The 21416-nt window shown below is 39.7% G+C and overlaps 1 protein-coding gene across 1 annotated transcript in view; it reads right to left on the reverse strand.

The window, feature by feature from the left end:
• The window catches only part of LOC140158621 (dolichol kinase-like), a 53260-nt gene that overhangs the window by 782 nt on the left and 31062 nt on the right, over positions 1-21416 (reverse strand). Inside the window, exons 6-10 of the mRNA XM_072181782.1 lie at positions 4567-4700; positions 2977-3142; positions 2023-2220; positions 1148-1316; positions 226-324 (exon numbers count right to left, since the gene is read on the reverse strand). Coding sequence (XP_072037883.1) covers positions 226-324; positions 1148-1316; positions 2023-2220; positions 2977-3142; positions 4567-4700 — 766 coding nt within the window. The remainder of the gene's footprint in view (positions 1-225; positions 325-1147; positions 1317-2022; positions 2221-2976; positions 3143-4566; positions 4701-21416) is intronic.

The following is a 21416-nucleotide window of genomic DNA, read 5'->3' on the forward strand; positions in this document are numbered from 1 at the left end:
TGTTTTTTACATGCAAAGTCCTTGTCACATACATGGGCAGGGTTTCACATGCCAAGGGTTTAGGTTTTCAGTTACCCAGACTGATACCCTGACTCAAACAGAAGACACACCATGTAACAAATGATGTAAACGTCTCCCCACTGGGTGTGACTACCCCAGCTGGTCGATAAAAGTGGAGGTATGTGGTGCCCTTTTGTGATGCCACTGAATGATTGTCTGACTTACCAGGCCATTTGATAACACCATATTTTGAGCCAATCACTGATGCAGCTGTATCTCCTATTCCTACAGATAGTACACCACTAAATAAGGGTAGGGTGGATTCTGTTGGAAAATTAAATATACATTAGTACATGTCTGAATTTATGATTTCATTACTGACAATAACTTCAAATAATTTCAAATAATTATGTTTATCTTGCAGTATATAGAGAATCTTCCAAGAAACAAATAAAGCAAAAACATAACCTTGCAAAAAACATAGCTTTCAGCATGTTATAAGATGCAGTTTTACTAGCTGCAAATTCTGTGCAGTGTGCAACCACAACATATAAGTACTTGCCAAACCAAAATATGCCATAAAGGACGACTAACACCTTTCTTTTGACCCATCTCAATCCGGGGATACTCAAGTTTGATTTTGGTAGGGGTGTGCTGCTGAGAATTTGAAAGTGGACCCATAAATATACCAAATTTTTAAGATATTGGGACCCATTGATATACCAAACTTCACAATATTTGGCCGAATTTAACCATATTGTCTTAGTTTTTACAAATTTTCCAGAATTTTTTTTGGATAATTTCGAAATTTTGGCTAGATTGAGGCAAAATTGGGCTATTTTTTGAGAAAGTTGAAAAAAAAAAAAAAAAAGGACCCATTCATATACCAAAATTGGCTTAGAAAAAGGGGTCATTGATATACCAAAAGGCCGAAAATGCTACCCATATTTGCGGCACGTCCCCGAATGGTCATTTGTACTACGTATCCCCCCTGGGATCTCAATATTACCTTATATTTAACAGTATACATATCAACTGAGTGACATGCACAGGTTTTCAAAAGTGGGGGGGGGGGGGGCTATGCTGGTTACTGGAAATCCTGCCCACGTCCCAACTCAAAGTATGACGGTCTTTATTGCATACATACCTATATGATATCCATGTACTCCTGTGTATAACCAAACGGGTACTGCCAAGCCGAGTAACAAATATAAATGAGACAGAAATATGACCCCAGTATCCTGGGCATCACCTAATGTTTGTGACGCTGACTGAAGAGCCTCTCCTAATGGCCACACTTGATGGATTCTGAAAAACTGGAAAAATAAATAATGCAAAAGGTTACATCACAAAAATAATTATTCTAAATGAATAATTTGTCAATCTCATATCCAATAATTTGGTTTTAGCAGCGCATATGAAAAAGTGTACCGCTGTGCATGTTGCAGCAGATAGTAGTGTTATTTGACTTGAATAACATGGCCAAAGACCAACAAAATTGCAATAAGCTTCTCAAATTTCAATAAAAAAGAAAGAATGCAAATATACTTTTCTTATTGAAAAATCAATGTCAAATCATGTTTGCATTTAGAATGAGAGATATTCAGTCTTGAACTCAATTATTTACTTATTCAAAGATCCTGAACAGAAATTGTATCTTAGAAACTCTGGATATATATTTGAGAAAGAGTTGGCTATCTCACACTCTACGCATGTTTATTCAATACCTGCATTGATAATGAAAAAGAAATGTCTGGAAATAAATGGTGATTGTATCATTTCGAGTGATTTTGCATAAGTCAAAGTATCATCATATTTATAGTATCACCTTGTTTTATGATTTGAATTCAGAAGTCTATTCTAACTTACAAAAGAATTATAACAATGTCCCAAGAAAACTAGTTATGCATCACAAAGTAATTATTAAGAGCAAATCAGTTATAACTATACTGCATCACAAAGTTAGTTTGCAAATTGTCATCATATTTAATAACTGAAAGTCATGAAAATAAATATACTTACTTCCAACAGAATTGCAATAAAGAATGTGCCAGCTGTCGCTAAGAAAACTAGTTCCACATCAAAATATATTCCAGGTAGAAATGCCGCTACTGTAAACAGGTGGAAGTACTTTCTAGTCACTGTGGATGAGGTTTGCAGCCAGAATACCATGGTGATTGCTGTAGAGATGAGACCTGCCCAGATAAACACTAAACACGTCTGTTAAAATGTAAACAGGGGAAACAAGAATTAACCAATTGATTAACAAATTTGACCTTACAAACATTAATCATTAAAATTAAGTTTTTCAGGGGCTATAAAGACAGATAATCCAGCATAATCCAATCATATTTTCTTTCATATAAGGCCAAAAAAAATGGTTTGTCTCAAAGCTTTGAAAACAAATGCGAAATGCGATTTTTTTTATTTTTATTCCCAACTTTTTTCATGGTATTTGGAGAAAAAATCGAATTTTGCGAAAAAATTAAAAAATTCCGATTTCTTTTTTTTCCAAATCTCACGATTTTACAAATCTTGATGCTGAGCTTTGAGACAAACCTTTTTTTTTTTGGCCTAAGAATATATGTTTACAGCATATGAAATTTATTTTGACTAAATCTGAGTCTAAAACATGGAGGAGGAAACCACATGGATTTCATAATCTGTGCAACCTTTGAGACATATATTTTTGCCTAAATTATGAGTAATATATCATGCATTTAACACAACAGCTAACATCTTTATACTAGCAGATAAATAGATAAATCCCACATATATATCCAAGATGGTTGAAATCATCCAAAGGTAAAGTGCTCAACCAAAATGGGAACTAAATAATTAATTAATTTGGACTTGATACAGCTACATTACTTTGCAGATCTGTTTCGTACGGCCACAGAGCATCACTCATCAGAAACACATAACTATATACCGGCAGATATGTCTGTTTTTTTTGCACCCGTAACATATCCTTACCCTTTTTTCAGAGGTCATCAATGTAAATTTGAGTCCAAATAAGAGTGGCCATGATTTGATCATGATTCCTAGCCATGGTAACAATATACATATAATAGAAGCTGCTATTGCTATATAAAAGAATGCAGTAAGCTTCCACGAGAACGGACGAGGAATGTCTTGAATTCTGGAAAATAAATGATATATATTGTAAGAGGCAAGAAATTAATATCACGATCTGGGAATCCTTTTTTGAAGTGTTGTGCCATCTTGTGTTTCTCACCATGCACTATGATGGATTACTCAGGAGATCAAGTTCTTTTCTTTATATTGCTACCCTGTTTGACTTTGGTTATAGGTATTGGTTGGGAATAAAGATGTGATGATGTGCAAGAATATAATTAATTTCACATTGTTGGTGATGTCATATCTCAATTAAAACATTATCTATATTTATGAACTACATGCAAGTTGAAACCTTTTAGTAAACAGTCTATTTTAACCTTTTTTTACCAATTCGTCGGCTGTATTCCATAGTGGCGTATAGTGATTTTTGGTTATTTTTTTGAAAATTGGCATATATGTTTTTAATGATGTTCTCTTTCATTTTTCTAAGTCTCATCAGTCAAAATTAGTTAATTAATTAGTAATTAATTAATTAAATGTGGCGTATAGTTACAAAGTGAAATTTTGTGTTTTCCATAGTGGCGTATCGACCATACGCCACTTTTTATACATATTTTATAATTATGAAATATCAGCAAAAATGAAAAACATTGTATGTCATAGTGGCGTACATGTATCGGACCTATACGCCACTATGGAATACAGCCGACAAAAAGTAACGCCATAGGGATTACACGACGACCGAGGTGGCGTATGGTTAACGTTAGGTTAGGGTATTGCGTTTTGCATGTTTTCCATAGTGACGTATAGTTTTGTGCCTTTTGTTTTCAGTTTGCCAGCAATATTATGTATTTATTTCTTTTGAAAAATATATAAAAATAAAATCTATTTAGTTTACTACAGAAATTTCACATCATTTACAAAATATAATGAATGTCTGATTTACACAACTCGATTTTAAATTGGCATTCCTTCAAACCCAATTTTCTCGAAAAGTTGTTTATTCGCGGCGCCCCACTATACGCCACTATGGAATACAGCCGACGAATTTGGCTATATTGCTATTTTATTAAAAGCCATAAAAGTTCTGATTTTACACAATTGTAATGTACTTTACTAACATACCCTGTAAAAATCAAGGCTTTAGGTGCTATATTTGTGACAAAATCTGAGATTTTGAATAAAAGACAGAGTACAATGTATGTTACAGTTGTTATAATCAAAATAATAGTCTAACATGCACAAAATGTTTCTAAAAAAGGACTGAGCTCAGTCATGATGGATTGAGTGACACGCATTGGCAAGATATGCGCTGGAATTAATTTGCCTAACCTGTTTGGTTCAAAATTCAAAGGAGATATATCTTGAAAAAAAAAACCCAATTCTATTTCTTATGGAAATGTTGCAATATGGCTTTATAATAATATCTAAGTTACGGTATTTTTTTCTAATTATGTGAATGAGAATGTTAATTGAGTAACCTACCTATTTGAGTGATTGGCTCCATTGCCCTGTTGTTTATGCTTTCCTCTAGAAACATTTATTGAATATATTGTTGGCATCTTCTGTAGTACTGGTTTCATTGTTAAACCAATAATTATACCCCCTAAAATTAAAACCTGGAGGTACAAAACAAACAATGATTATGTATCATTAGTTATAATTGCCGAGATTAACAATCTTGACACAGTATGTTCTTATCATCAATGGTCACCTACCATAAGAATGATTACATCTAGATTACAGATTACCCAAGGCTCAGCGGCACAAAGACACATGTCCATTAGCTACCATAAGAATGATTACATCTAGATTACCTAAGGCTCAGCGGCACAAAGACACATGTCCATTAGCTACCATAAGAATGATTACATCTAGATTACCCAAGGCTCAGCGGCACAAAGACACAAGTCCATTAGCTACCATAAGAATGATTATATCTAGATTACCCAAGGCTCAGCGGCACAAAGACACATGTCCATTAGCTACCATACGAATGATTACATCTAGATTACCCAAGGCTCAGCGGCACAAAGATACAAGTCCATTAGCTACAATAAGAATGATAACATCTAGATTACCCAAGGCTCAGCAGCACAAAGACACATGTCCATTAGCTACCATGAGAATGATTACATCTAGATTACCCAAGGCTCAGCGGCACAAAGACACATGTCCATAAGCTACCATGAGAATGATTACATCTAGATTGCCCAAGGCTCATCGGCACAAAGACACATGTCCATTAGCTACCATAAGAATGATTACATCTAGATTACCCAAGGCTCAGCGGCACAAAGACACATGTCTATTAGCTACCATAAGAATGATTACATCTAGATTGCCCAAGGCTCAGCGGCACAAAGACACAAGTCCATTAGCTACCATAAGAATGATTACATCTACATTGCCCAAGGCTCAGTGGTACAAAGACACATGTCCATTAGCTACCATAAGAATGATAACATCTAGATTACCCAAGGCTCAGCGGCACAAAGACACATGTCCATTAGCTACCATAAGAATGATAACATCTAGATTACCCAAGGCTCAGCAGCACAAAGATATATGTCCATTAGCTACCATAAGAATAATTACATCAGATTACCCAAGGCTCAGCGGCACAAAGGCACATGTCCATTAGCTACCATAAGAATGATTACATCTAGATTACCCAAGGCTCAGCGGCACAAAGACACATGTCAATTAGCTACCATAAGAATGATTACATCTAGATTACCCAAGGCTCAGCGACAAAAAGACACATGTCCATTAGCTACCATAAGAATGATTACATCTAGATTACCCAAGGCTCAGTGGCACAAAGACACATGTCCATTAGCTACCATAAGAATGATTACATCTAGATTACCCAAGACTCATCGGCACAAAGACACATGTCCATTAGCTACCATAAGAACGATTATATCTAGATTACCCAAGGCTCAGCGGCACAAAGACACATGTCCATTAGCTACCATAAGAATGATTACATCTAGATTACCCAAGGCTCAGCTGCACAAAGACACATGTCTATTAGCTACCATAAGAATGATAACATCTAGATTACCCAAGGCTCAGCGGCACAAAGACACATGTCCATTAGCTACCATAAGAATGATTACATCTAGATTGCCTAAGGCTCAGCGCACAAAGACACATGTCCATTAGCTACCATAAGAATGATTACATCTAGATTACCCAAGGCTCAGCAGGACAAAGACACATGTCCATTAGCTACCATAAGAATGATTATATCTCGATTACCCAAGGCTCAGCGGCACAAAGACACATGTCCATTAGCTACCATAAGAATGATTACATCTAGATTACCCAAGGCTCAGCTGCACAAAGACACATGTCCATTAGCTACCATAAGAATGATTACATCTAGATTGATTACCCAAGGCTCAGTGGCACAAAGACACATGTCCATTAGCTACCATATGAATGATTGCATCTAGATTGCCCACGGCTTAGCGGTACAAAGACATACATGTATGTATGTCCATTAGCTACCATAAGAATGATTATATCTAGATTACCTAAGGCTCAGCTGCACAAAGACACATGTCCATTAGCTACCATATGAATGATTGCATCTAGATTGCCCACGGCTCAGCGGCACAAAGACACATGTCCATTAGCTACCATAAGAATGATTATATCTAGATTGCCCACGGCTCAGCTGCACAAAGACACATGTCCATTAGCTACCATATGAATGATTACATCTAGATTGCCGACGGCTCAGCGCACAAAGACACATGTCCATTAGCTACCATAAGAATGATTACATCTAGATTACCCAAGGCTCAGCTGCACAAAGACACATGTCCATTAGCTACCATAAGAATGATTACATCTATATTACCCAAGGCTCAGCGGCACAAAGACACATGTCCATTAGCTACCATAAGAATGATTATATCTAGATTACCCAAGGCTCAGCGGCACAAAGACACATGTCCATTAGCTGGCATAAGAATGATTACATCTAGATTACCCAAAGCTCAGCGGCACAAAGACACATGTCCATTAGCTACCATAAGAATGATTACATCTAGATTACCCAAAGCTCAGCGGCACAAAGACACATGTCCATTAGCTACCATATGAATGATTGCATCTAGATTGCCCACGGCTCAGCGGTACAAAGACATATGTCCATTAGCTACCATAAGAATGATTACATCTAGATTGATTACCCAAGGCTCAGCGGCACAAAGACACATGTCAATTAGCTACCATAAGAATGATTACATCTAGATTACCCAAGGCTCAGCGACACAAAGACACATGTCCATAAGCTACCATGAGAATGATTACATCTAGATTGCCCAAGGCTCATCGGCACAAAGACACATGTCCATTAGCTACCATAAGAATGATTACATCTAGATTACCCAAGGCTCAGCGGCACAAAGACACATGTCCATTAGCTACCATAAGAATGATTACATCTAGATTACCCAAGGCTCAGCTGCACAAAGACACATGTCTATTAGCTACCATAAGAATGATAACATCTAGATTACCCAAGGCTTAGCGGCACAAAGACACATGTCCATTAGCTACCATAAGAATGATTACATCTAGATTGCCTAAGGCTCTGCGGCACAAAGACACATGTCCATTAGCTACCATAAGAATGATTACATCTAGATTACCCAAGGCTCAGCAGGACAAAGACACATGTCCATTAGCTACCATAAGAATGATTATATCTCGATTACCCAAGGCTCAGCGGCACAAAGACACATGTCTATTAGCTACCATAAGAATGATTACATCTAGATTGCCCAAGGCTCAGCGGCACAAAGACACAAGTCCATTAGCTACCATAAGAATGATTACATCTACATTGCCCCAAGGCTCAGTGGTACAAAGACACATGTCCATTAGCTACCATAAGAATGATAACATCTAGATTACCCAAGGCTCAGCGGCACAAAGACACATGTCCATTAGCTACCATAAGAATGATAACATCTAGATTACCCAAGGCTCAGCGGCACAAAGATATATGTCCATTAGCTACCATAAGAATAATTACATCAGATTACCCAAGGCTCAGCGGCACAAAGGCACATGTCCATTAGCTACCATAAGAATGATTACATCTAGATTACCCAAGGCTCAGCGGCACAAAGACACATGTCCATTAGCTACCATAAGAATGATTACATCTAGATTACCCAAGGCTCAGCGACACAAAGACACATGTCCATTAGCTACCATAAGAATGATTACATCTAGATTACCCAAGGCTCAGCGCACAAAGACACATGTCCATTAGCTACCATAAGAATGATTACATCTAGATTACCCAAGACTCATCGGCACAAAGACACATGTCCATTAGCTACCATAAGAACGATTATATCTAGATTACCCAAGGCTCAGCGGCACAAAGACACATGTCCATTAGCTACCATAAGAATGATTACATCTAGATTACCCAAGGCTCAGCTGCACAAAGACACATGTCTATTAGCTACCATAAGAATGATAACATCTAGATTACCCAAGGCTCAGCGGCACAAAGACACATGTCCATTAGCTACCATAAGAATGATTACATCTAGATTGCCTAAGGCTCTGCGGCACAAAGACACATGTCCATTAGCTACCATAAGAATGATTACATCTAGATTACCCAAGGCTCAGCAGGACAAAGACACATGTCCATTAGCTACCATAAGAATGATTATATCTCGATTACCCAAGGCTCAGCGGCACAAAGACACATGTCCATTAGCTACCATAAGAATGATTACATCTAGATTACCCAAGGCTCAGCTGCACAAAGACACATGTCCATTAGCTACCATAAGAATGATTACATCTAGATTGATTACCCAAGGCTCAGTGGCACAAAGACACATGTCCATTAGCTACCATATGAATGATTGCATCTAGATTGCCCACGGCTTAGCGGTACAAAGATATACATGTATGTCCATTAGCTACCATAAGAATGATTATATCTAGATTACCTAAGGCTCAGCTGCACAAAGACACATGTCCATTAGCTACCATATGAATGATTGCATCTAGATTGCCCACGGCTCAGCGGCACAAAGACACATGTCCATTAGCTACCATAAGAATGATTATATCTAGATTGCCCACGGCTCAGCTGCACAAAGACACATGTCCATTAGCTACCATATGAATGATTACATCTAGATTGCCGACGGCTCAGCGGCACAAAGACACATGTCCATTAGCTACCATAAGAATGATTACATCTAGATTACCCAAGGCTCAGCTGCACAAAGACACATGTCCATTAGCTACCATAAGAATGATTACATCTATATTACCCAAGGCTCAGCGGCACAAAGACACATGTCCATTAGCTACCATAAGAATGATTATATCTAGATTACCCAAGGCTCAGCGGCACAAAGACACATGTCCATTAGCTGGCATAAGAATGATTACATCTAGATTACCCAAAGCTCAGCGGCACAAAGACACATGTCCATTAGCTACCATAAGAATGATTACATCTAGATTACCCAAAGCTCAGCGGCACAAAGACACATGTCCATTAGCTACCATATGAATGATTGCATCTAGATTGCCCACGGCTCAGCGGTACAAAGACATATGTCCATTAGCTACCATAAGAATGATTACATCTAGATTGATTACCCAAGGCTCAGCGGCACAAAGACACATGTCAATTAGCTACCATAAGAATGATTACATCTAGATTACCCAAGGCTCAGCGACACAAAGACACATGTCCATAAGCTACCATGAGAATGATTACATCTAGATTGCCCAAGGCTCATCGGCACAAAGACACATGTCCATTAGCTACCATAAGAATGATTACATCTAGATTACCCAAGGCTCAGCGGCACAAAGACACATGTCCATTAGCTACCATAAGAATGATTACATCTAGATTACCCAAGGCTCAGCTGCACAAAGACACATGTCTATTAGCTACCATAAGAATGATAACATCTAGATTACCCAAGGCTTAGCGGCACAAAGACACATGTCCATTAGCTACCATAAGAATGATTACATCTAGATTGCCTAAGGCTCAGCGGCACAAAGACACATGTCCATTAGCTACCATAAGAATGATTACATCTAGATTACCCAAGGCTCAGCAGGACAAAGACACATGTCCATTAGCTACCATAAGAATGATTATATCTCGATTACCCAAGGCTCAGCGGCACAAAGACACATGTCCATTAGCTACCATAAGAATGATTACATCTAGATTACCCAAGGCTCAGCTGCACAAAGACACATGTCCATTAGCTACCATAAGAATGATTACATCTAGATTGATTACCCAAGGCTCAGTGGCACAAAGACACATGTCCATTAGCTACCATATGAATGATTGCATCTAGATTGCCCACGGCTTAGCGGTACAAAGACATACATGTATGTCCATTAGCTACCATAAGAATGATTATATCTAGATTACCTAAGGCTCAGCTGCACAAAGACACATGTCCATTAGCTACCATATGAATGATTGCATCTAGATTGCCCACGGCTCAGCGGCACAAAGACACATGTCCATTAGCTACCATAAGAATGATTATATCTAGATTGCCCACGGCTCAGCTGCACAAAGACACATGTCCATTAGCTACCATATGAATGATTACATCTAGATTGCCGACGGCTCAGCGGCACAAAGACACATGTCCATTAGCTACCATAAGAATGATTACATCTAGATTACCCAAGGCTCAGCTGCACAAAGACACATGTCCATTAGCTACCATAAGAATGATTACATCTATATTACCCAAGGCTCAGCGGCACAAAGACACATGTCCATTAGCTACCATAAGAATGATTATATCTAGATTACCCAAGGCTCAGCGGCACAAAGACACATGTCCATTAGCTGGCATAAGAATGATTACATCTAGATTACCCAACGCTCAGCGACACAAAGACACACGTCCATTAGCTACCATAAGAATGATTACATCTAGATTACCCAAGGCTCAGCGCACAAAGACACATGTCCATTAGCTACCATATGAATGATTGCATCTAGATTGCCCACGGCTCAGCGGTACAAAGACATATGTCCATTAGCTACCATAAGAATGATTACATCTAGATTGATTACCCAAGGCTCAGTGGCACAAAGACACATGTCAATTAGCTACCATAAGAATGATTACATCTAGATTACCCAAGGCTCAGCGACACAAAGACACATGTCCATAAGCTACCATGAGAATGATTACATCTAGATTGCCCAAGGCTCATCGGCACAAAGACACATGTCCATTAGCTACCATAAGAATGATTACATCTAGATTACCCAAGGCTCAGCGGCACAAAGACACATGTCTATTAGCTACCATAAGAATGATTACATCTAGATTGCCCAAGGCTCAGCGGCACAAAGACACAAGTCCATTAGCTACCATAAGAATGATTACATCTACATTGCCCAAGGCTCAGTGGTACAAAGACACATGTCCATTAGCTACCATAAGAATGATAACATCTAGATTACCCAAGGCTCAGCGGCACAAAGACACATGTCCATTAGCTACCATAAGAATGATAACATCTAGATTACCCAAGGCTCAGCGGCACAAAGATATATGTCCATTAGCTACCATAAGAATAATTACATCTAGATTACCCAAGGCTCAGCGGCACAAAGGCACATGTCCATTAGCTACCATAAGAATGATTACATCTAGATTACCCAAGGCTCAGCGGCACAAAGACACATGTCAATTAGCTACCATAAGAATGATTACATCTAGATTACCCAAGGCTCAGCGACACAAAGACACATGTCCATTAGCTACCATAAGAATGATTACATCTAGATTACCCAAGGCTCAGTGGCACAAAGACACATGTCCATTAGCTACCATAAGAATGATTACATCTAGATTACCCAAGACTCATCGGCACAAAGACACATGTCCATTAGCTACCATAAGAACGATTATATCTAGATTACCCAAGGCTCAGCGGCACAAAGACACATGTCCATTAGCTACCATAAGAATGATTACATCTAGATTACCCAAGGCTCAGCTGCACAAAGACACATGTCTATTATCTACCATAAGAATGATAACATCTAGATTACCCAAGGCTCAGCGGCACAAAGACACATGTCCATTAGCTACCATAAGAATGATTACATCTAGATTGCCTAAGGCTCTGCGGCACAAAGACACATGTCCATTAGCTACCATAAGAATGATTACATCTAGATTACCCAAGGCTCAGCAGGACAAAGACACATGTCCAATTGTCCATTAGCTACCATAAGAATGATTATATCTCGATTACCCAAGGCTCAGCGGCACAAAGACACATGTCCATTAGCTACCATAAGAATGATTACATCTAGATTACCCAAGGCTCAGCTGCACAAAGACACATGTCCATTAGCTACCATAAGAATGATTACATCTAGATTGATTACCCAAGGCTCAGTGGCACAAAGACACATGTCCATTAGCTACCATATGAATGATTGCATCTAGATTGCCCACGGCTTAGCGGTACAAAGACATACATGTATGTCCATTAGCTACCATAAGAATGATTATATCTAGATTACCTAAGGCTCAGCTGCACAAAGACACATGTCCATTAGCTACCATATGAATGATTGCATCTAGATTGCCCACGGCTCAGCGGCACAAAGACACATGTCCATTAGCTACCATAAGAATGATTATATCTAGATTGCCCACGGCTCAGCTGCACAAAGACACATGTCCATTAGCTACCATATGAATGATTACATCTAGATTGCCGACGGCTCAGCGGCACAAAGACACATGTCCATTAGCTACCATAAGAATGATTACATCTAGATTACCCAAGGCTCAGCTGCACAAAGACACATGTCCATTAGCTACCATAAGAATGATTACATCTATATTACCCAAGGCTCAGCGGCACAAAGACACATGTCCATTAGCTACCATAAGAATGATTATATCTAGATTACCCAAGGCTCAGCGGCACAAAGACACATGTCCATTAGCTGGCATAAGAATGATTACATCTAGATTACCCAAAGCTCAGCGGCACAAAGACACATGTCCATTAGCTACCATAAGAATGATTACATCTAGATTACCCAAAGCTCAGCGGCACAAAGACACATGTCCATTAGCTACCATATGAATGATTGCATCTAGATTGCCCACGGCTCAGCGGTACAAAGACATATGTCCATTAGCTACCATAAGAATGATTACATCTAGATTGATTACCCAAGGCTCAGAGGCACAAAGACACATGTCAATTAGCTACCATAAGAATGATTACATCTAGATTACCCAAGGCTCAGCGACACAAAGACACATGTCCATTAGCTACCATAAGAATGATTACATCTAGATTACCCAAGGCTCAGCAGCACAGAGACACATGTCAATTAGCTACCATAAGAATGATTACATTTAGATTACCCAAGGCTCAGTGGCACAAAGACACATGTCCATTAGCTACCATAAGAATGATTACATCTAGATTACCCAAGGCTCATCGGCACAAAGACACATGTCCATTAGCTACCATAAGAACGATTATATCTAGATTACCCAAGGCTCAGCGGCACAAAGACACATGTCCATTAGCTACCATAAGAATGATTACATCTAGATTACCCAAGGCTCAGCTGCACAAAGACACATGTCTATTAGCTACCATAAGAATGATAACATCTAGATTACCCAAGGCTCAGCGGCACAAAGACACATGCCCATTAGCTACCATAAGAATGATTACATCTAGAATGCCTAAGGCTCAGCGGCACAAAGACACATGTCCATTAGCTACCATAAGAATGATAACATCTAGATTACCCAAGGCTCAGCGGCACAAAAGATTGCATCTAGATTGCCCACGGCTTAGCGGTACAAAGACATATGTCCATTAGCTACCATAAGAATGATTATATCTAGATTACCCAAGGCTCAGCGGCACAAAGACACATGTCCATTATCTACCATAAGAATGATAACATCTAGATTACCCAAGGCTCAGCGGCACAAAGACACAAGTCCATTAGCTACCATAAGAATGATTACATCTAGATTACCCAAGGCTCAGCGGCACAAAGACACATGTCCATTAGCTACCATAAGAATGATTACATTTAGATTACCCAAGGCTCAGCTGCACAAAGACACATGTCCATTAGCTACCATAAGAATGATTACATCTAGATTACCTAAGGCTCAGCGGCACAAAGACACATGTCCATTAGCTACCATAAGAATGATAACATCTAGATTACCCAAGGCTCAGCGACACAAAGACACATGTCCATTAGCTACCATAAGAATGATTACATCTAGATTACCCAAGGCTCAGCGGCACAAAGACACATGTCCATTAGCTACCATAAGAATGATTACATCTAGAATGCCTAAGGCTCAGCGGCACAAAGACACATGTCCATTAGCTACCATAAGAATGACAACATCTAGATTACCCAAGGCTCAGCGGCACAAAGACACAAGTCCATTAGCTACCATAAGAATGATTACATCTAGATTACCCAAGGCTCAGCTGCACAAAGACACATGTCCATTAGCTACCATAAGAATGATTATATCTAGATTACCCAAGGCTCAGCGGCACAAAGACACATGTCCATTAGCTACCATAAGAATGATTACATCTAGATTACCCAAGGCTCAGCGGCACAAAGACACATGTCCATTAGCTACCATAAGAATGATTACATCTAGATTACCCAAGGCTCAGCTGCACAAAGACACATGTCCATTAGCTACCATAAGAATGATTACATCTAGATTACCCAAAGCTCAGCGGCACAAAGACACAAGTCCATTAGCTACCATAAGAATGATTACATTTAGATTACCCAAGGCTCAGCTGCACAAAGACACATGTTCATTAGCTACCATAAGAATGATTACATCTAGATTATCTAAGGCTCAGCGGCACAAAGACACATGTCCATTAGCTACCATAAGAATGATAACATCTAGATTACCCAAGGCTCAGCGACACAAAGACACATGTCCATTAGCTACCATAAGAATGATTACATCTAGATTACCCAAGGCTCAGCGCACAAAGACACAAGTCCATAAGCTACCATAAGAATGATTACATCTAGATTACCCAAGGCTCAGCTGCACAAAGACACATGTCCATTAGCTACCATAAGAATGATTATATCTAGATTACCCAAGGCTCAGCGGCACAAAGACACATGTCCATTAGCTACCATAAGAATGATTACATCTAGATTACCCAAGGCTCATCGGCACAAAGACACATGTCCATTAGCTACCATAAGAATGATTACATCTAGATTACCCAAGGCTCAGCTGCACAAAGACACATGTCCATTAGCTACCATAAGAATGATTAAATCTAGATTACCCAAAGCTCAGCGGCACAAAGACACAAGTCCATTAGCTACCATAAGAATGATTACATCTAGATTGATTACCCAAGGCTCAGCGGCACAAAGACACATGTCCATTAGCTACCATATGAATGATTGCATCTAGATTGCCCACGGCTCAGCGGTACAAAGACATATGTCCATTAGCTACCATAAGAATGATAACATCTAGATTACCCAAGGCTCAGCGGCACAAAGACACAAGTCCATTAGCTCCCATAAGAATGATTACATCTAGATTACCCAAGGCTCAGCTGCACAAAGACACATGTCCATTAGCTACCTTAAGAATGATTACATCTAGATTACCCAAGGCTCAGCGGCACAAAGACACATGTCCATTAGCTACCATAAGAATGATTATATCTAGATTACCCAAGGTTCAGCGGCACAAAGACACATGTCCATTAGCTACCATAAGAATGATTACATCTAGATTACCCAAAGCTCAGCGGCACAAAGACACATGTCCATTAACTACCATATGAATGATTGCATCTAGATTGCCCACGGCTCAGCGGTACAAAGACATATGTCCATTAGCTACCATACGAATGATTGCATCTAGATTACCCAAGGCTCAGCTGCACAAAGACACATGTCCATTAGCTACCATAAGAATGATTATATCTAGATTACCCAAGGCTCAGCGGCACAAAGACACATGTCCATTAGCTACCATAAGAATGATTACATCTAGATTACCCAAGGCTCAGCGGCACAAAGACACATGTCCATTAGCTACCATAAGAATGATTATATCTAGATTACCCAAGGCTCAGCGGCACAAAGGCACATGTCCATTAGCTACCATAAGAATGATTACATCTAGATTACCCAAAGCTCAGCGGCACAAAGACACATGTCCATTAGCTACCATATGAATGATTGCATCTAGATTGCCCACGGCTCAGCGGTACAAAGACATATGTCCATTAGCTACCATAAGAATGATTGCATCTAGATTACCCAAGGCTCAGCGGCACAAAGACACAAGTCCATTAGCTACCATAAGAATGATTACATCTAGATTACCCAAGGCTCAGCTGCACATAGACACATGTCCATTAGCTACCATAAGAATGATTATATCTAGATTACCCAAGGCTCAGCGGCACAAAGACACATGTCCATTAGCTACCATAAGAATGATTACATCTAGATTACCCAAGGCTCAGCGGCACAAAGACACATGTCCATTAGCTACCATAAGAATGATTACATCTAGATTACCCAAAGCTCAGCGGCACAAAGACACAAGTCCATTAGCTACCATAAGAATGATTACATCTAGATTGATTACCCAAGGCTCAGCGGCACAAAGACACATGTCCATTAGCTACCATATGAATGATTGCATCTAGATTGCCCACGGCTCAGCGGTACAAGGACATATGTCCATTAGCTACCATAAGAATGATAACATCTAGATTACCCAAGGCTCAGCGGCACAAAGACACAAGTCCATTAGCTACCATAAGAATGATTACATCTAGATTACCCAAGGCTCAGCGGCACAAAGACACATGTCCATTAGCTACCATAAGAATGATTACATCTAGATTACCTAAGGCTCAGCGGCACAAAGACACATGTCCATTAGCTACCATAAGAATGATAACATCTAGATTACCCAAGGCTCAGCGACACAAAGACACATGTCCATTAGCTACCATAAGAATGATTACATCTAGATTACCCAAGGCTCAGCGCACAAAGACACATGTCCATTAGCTACCATAAGAATGATTACATCTAGAATGCCTAAGGCTCAGCGCACAAAGACACATGTCCATTAGCTACCATAAGAATGACAACATCTAGATTACCCAAGGCTCAGCGGCACAAAGACACAAGTCCATTAGCTACCATAAGAATGATTACATCTAGATTACCCAAGGCTCAGCTGCACAAAGACACATGTCCATTAGCTACCATAAGAATGATTATATCTAGATTACCCAAGGCTCAGCGGCACAAAGACACATGTCCATTAGCTACCATAAGAATGATTACATCTAGATTACCCAAGGCTCAGCGGCACAAAGACACATGTCCATTAGCTACCATAAGAATGATTACATCTAGATTACCCAAGGCTCAGCTGCACAAAGACACATGTCCATTAGCTACCATAAGAATGATTACATCTAGATTACCCAAAGCTCAGCGGCACAAAGACACAAGTCCATTAGCTACCATAAGAATGATTACATTTAGATTACCCAAGGCTCAGCTGCACAAAGACACATGTTCATTAGCTACCATAAGAATGATTACATCTAGATTATCTAAGGCTCAGCGGCACAAAGACACATGTCCATTAGCTACCATAAGAATGATAACATCTAGATTACCCAAGGCTCAGCGACACAAAGACACATGTCCATTAGCTACCATAAGAATGATTACATCTAGATTACCCAAGGCTCAGCGGCACAAAGACACAAGTCCATAAGCTACCATAAGAATGATTACATCTAGATTACCCAAGGCTCAGCTGCACAAAGACACATGTCCATTAGCTACCATAAGAATGATTATATCTAGATTACCCAAGGCTCAGCGGCACAAAGACACATGTCCATTAGCTACCATAAGAATGATTACATCTAGATTACCCAAGGCTCATCGGCACAAAGACACATGTCCATTAGCTACCATAAGAATGATTACATCTAGATTACCCAAGGCTCAGCTGCACAAAGACACATGTCCATTAGCTACCATAAGAATGATTAAATCTAGATTACCCAAAGCTCAGCGGCACAAAGACACAAGTCCATTAGCTACCATAAGAATGATTACATCTAGATTGATTACCCAAGGCTCAGCGGCACAAAGACACATGTCCATTAGCTACCATATGAATGATTGCATCTAGATTGCCCACGGCTCAGCGGTACAAAGACATATGTCCATTAGCTACCATAAGAATGATAACATCTAGATTACCCAAGGCTCAGCGGCACAAAGACACAAGTCCATTAGCTCCCATAAGAATGATTACATCTAGATTACCCAAGGCTCAGCTGCACAAAGACACATGTCCATTAGCTACCTTAAGAATGATTACATCTAGATTACCCAAGGCTCAGCGGCACAAAGACACATGTCCATTAGCTACCATAAGAATGATTATATCTAGATTACCCAAGGTTCAGCGGCACAAAGACACATGTCCATTAGCTACCATAAGAATGATTACATCTAGAATGCCTAAGGCTCAGCGGCACAAAGACACATGTCCATTAGCTACCATAAGAATGACAACATCTAGATTACCCAAGGCTCAGCGGCACAAAGACACAAGTCCATTAGCTACCATAAGAATGATTACATCTAGATTACCCAAGGCTCAGCTGCACAAAGACACATGTCCATTAGCTACCATAAGAATGATTATATCTAGATTACCCAAGGCTCAGCGGCACAAAGACACATGTCCATTAGCTACCATAAGAATGATTACATCTAGATTACCCAAGGCTCAGCGGCACAAAGACACATGTCCATTAGCTACCATAAGAATGATTACATCTAGATTACCCAAGGCTCAGCTGCACAAAGACACATGTCCATTAGCTACCATAAGAATGATTACATCTAGATTACCCAAAGCTCAGCGGCACAAAGACACAAGTCCATTAGCTACCATAAGAATGATTACATTTAGATTACCCAAGGCTCAGCTGCACAAAGACACATGTTCATTAGCTACCATAAGAATGATTACATCTAGATTATCTAAGGCTCAGCGGCACAAAGACACATGTCCATTAGCTACCATAAGAATGATAACATCTAGATTACCCAAGGCTCAGCGACACAAAGACACATGTCCATTAGCTACCATAAGAATGATTACATCTAGATTACCCAAGGCTCAGCGGCACAAAGACACAAGTCCATAAGCTACCATAAGAATGATTACATCTAGATTACCCAAGGCTCAGCTGCACAAAGACACATGTCCATTAGCTACCATAAGAATGATTATATCTAGATTACCCAAGGCTCAGCGGCACAAAGACACATGTCCATTAGCTACCATAAGAATGATTACATCTAGATTACCCAAGGCTCATCGGCACAAAGACACATGTCCATTAGCTACCATAAGAATGATTACATCTAGATTACCCAAGGCTCAGCTGCACAAAGACACATGTCCATTAGCTACCATAAGAATGATTAAATCTAGATTACCCAAAGCTCAGCGGCACAAAGACACAAGTCCATTAGCTACCATAAGAATGATTACATCTAGATTGATTACCCAAGGCTCAGCGGCACAAAGACACATGTCCATTAGCTACCATATGAATGATTGCATCTAGATTGCCCACGGCTCAGCGGTACAAAGACATATGTCCATTAGCTACCATAAGAATGATAACATCTAGATTACCCAAGGCTCAGCGGCACAAAGACACAAGTCCATTAGCTCCCATAAGAATGATTACATCTAGATTACCCAAGGCTCAGCTGCACAAAGACACATGTCCATTAGCTACCTTAAGAATGATTACATCTAGATTACCCAAGGCTCAGCGGCACAAAGACACATGTCCATTAGCTACCATAAGAATGATTATATCTAGATTACCCAAGGTTCAGCGGCACAAAGACACATGTCCATTAGCTACCATAAGAATGATTACATCTAGATTACCCAAAGCTCAGCGGCACAAAGACACATGTCCATTAACTACCATATGAATGATTGCATCTAGATTGCCCACGGCTCAGCGGTACAAAGACATATGTCCATTAGCTACCATATGAATGATTGCATCTAGATTACCCAAGGCTCAGCTGCACAAAGACACATGTCCATTAGCTACCATAAGAATGATTATATCTAGATTACCCAAGGCTCAGCGGCACAAAGACACATGTCCATTAGCTACCATAAGAATGATTACATCTAGATTACCTAAGGCTCAGCGGCACAAAGACACATGTCCATTAGCTACCATAAGAATGATTATATCTAGATTACCCAAGGCTCAGCGGCACAAAGACACATGTCCATTAGCTACCATAAGAATGATTACATCTAGATTACCCAAAGCTCAGCGGCACAAAGACACATGTCCATTAGCTACCATATGAATGATTGCATCTAGATTGCCCACGGCTCAGCGGTACAAAGACATATGTCCATTAGCTACCATAAGAATGATTGCATCTAGATTACCCAAGGCTCAGCGGCACAAAGACACAAGTCCATTAGCTACCATAAGAATGATTACATCTAGATTACCCAAGGCTCAGCTGCACATAGACACATGTCCATTAGCTACCATAAGAATGATTATATCTAGATTACCCAAGGCTCAGCGGCACAAAGACACATGTCCATTAGCTACCATAAGAATGATTACATCTAGATTACCCAAGGCTCAGCGGCACAAAGACACATGTCCATTAGCTACCATAAGAATGATTACATCTAGATTACCCAAAGCTCAGCGGCACAAAGACACAAGTCCATTAGCTACCATAAGAATGATTACATCTAGATTGATTACCCAAGGCTCAGCGGCACAAAGACACATGTCCATTAGCTACCATATGAATGATTGCATCTAGATTGCCCACGGCTCAGCGGTACAAGGACATATGTCCATTAGCTACCATAAGAATGATAACATCTAGATTACCCAAGGCTCAGCGGCACAAAGACACAAGTCCATTAGCTACCATAAGAATGATTACATCTAGATTACCCAAGGCTCAGCGGCACAAAGACACATGTCCATTAGCTACCATAAGAATGATTACATCTAGATTACCTAAGGCTCAGCGGCACAAAGACACATGTCCATTAGCTACCATAAGAATGATAACATCTAGATTACCCAAGGCTCAGCGACACAAAGACACATGTCCA

This window comes from Amphiura filiformis, chromosome 8 (assembly GCF_039555335.1).
Source record: "Amphiura filiformis chromosome 8, Afil_fr2py, whole genome shotgun sequence".
Classification (NCBI taxonomy): Eukaryota; Metazoa; Echinodermata; class Ophiuroidea; order Amphilepidida; family Amphiuridae; genus Amphiura; species Amphiura filiformis.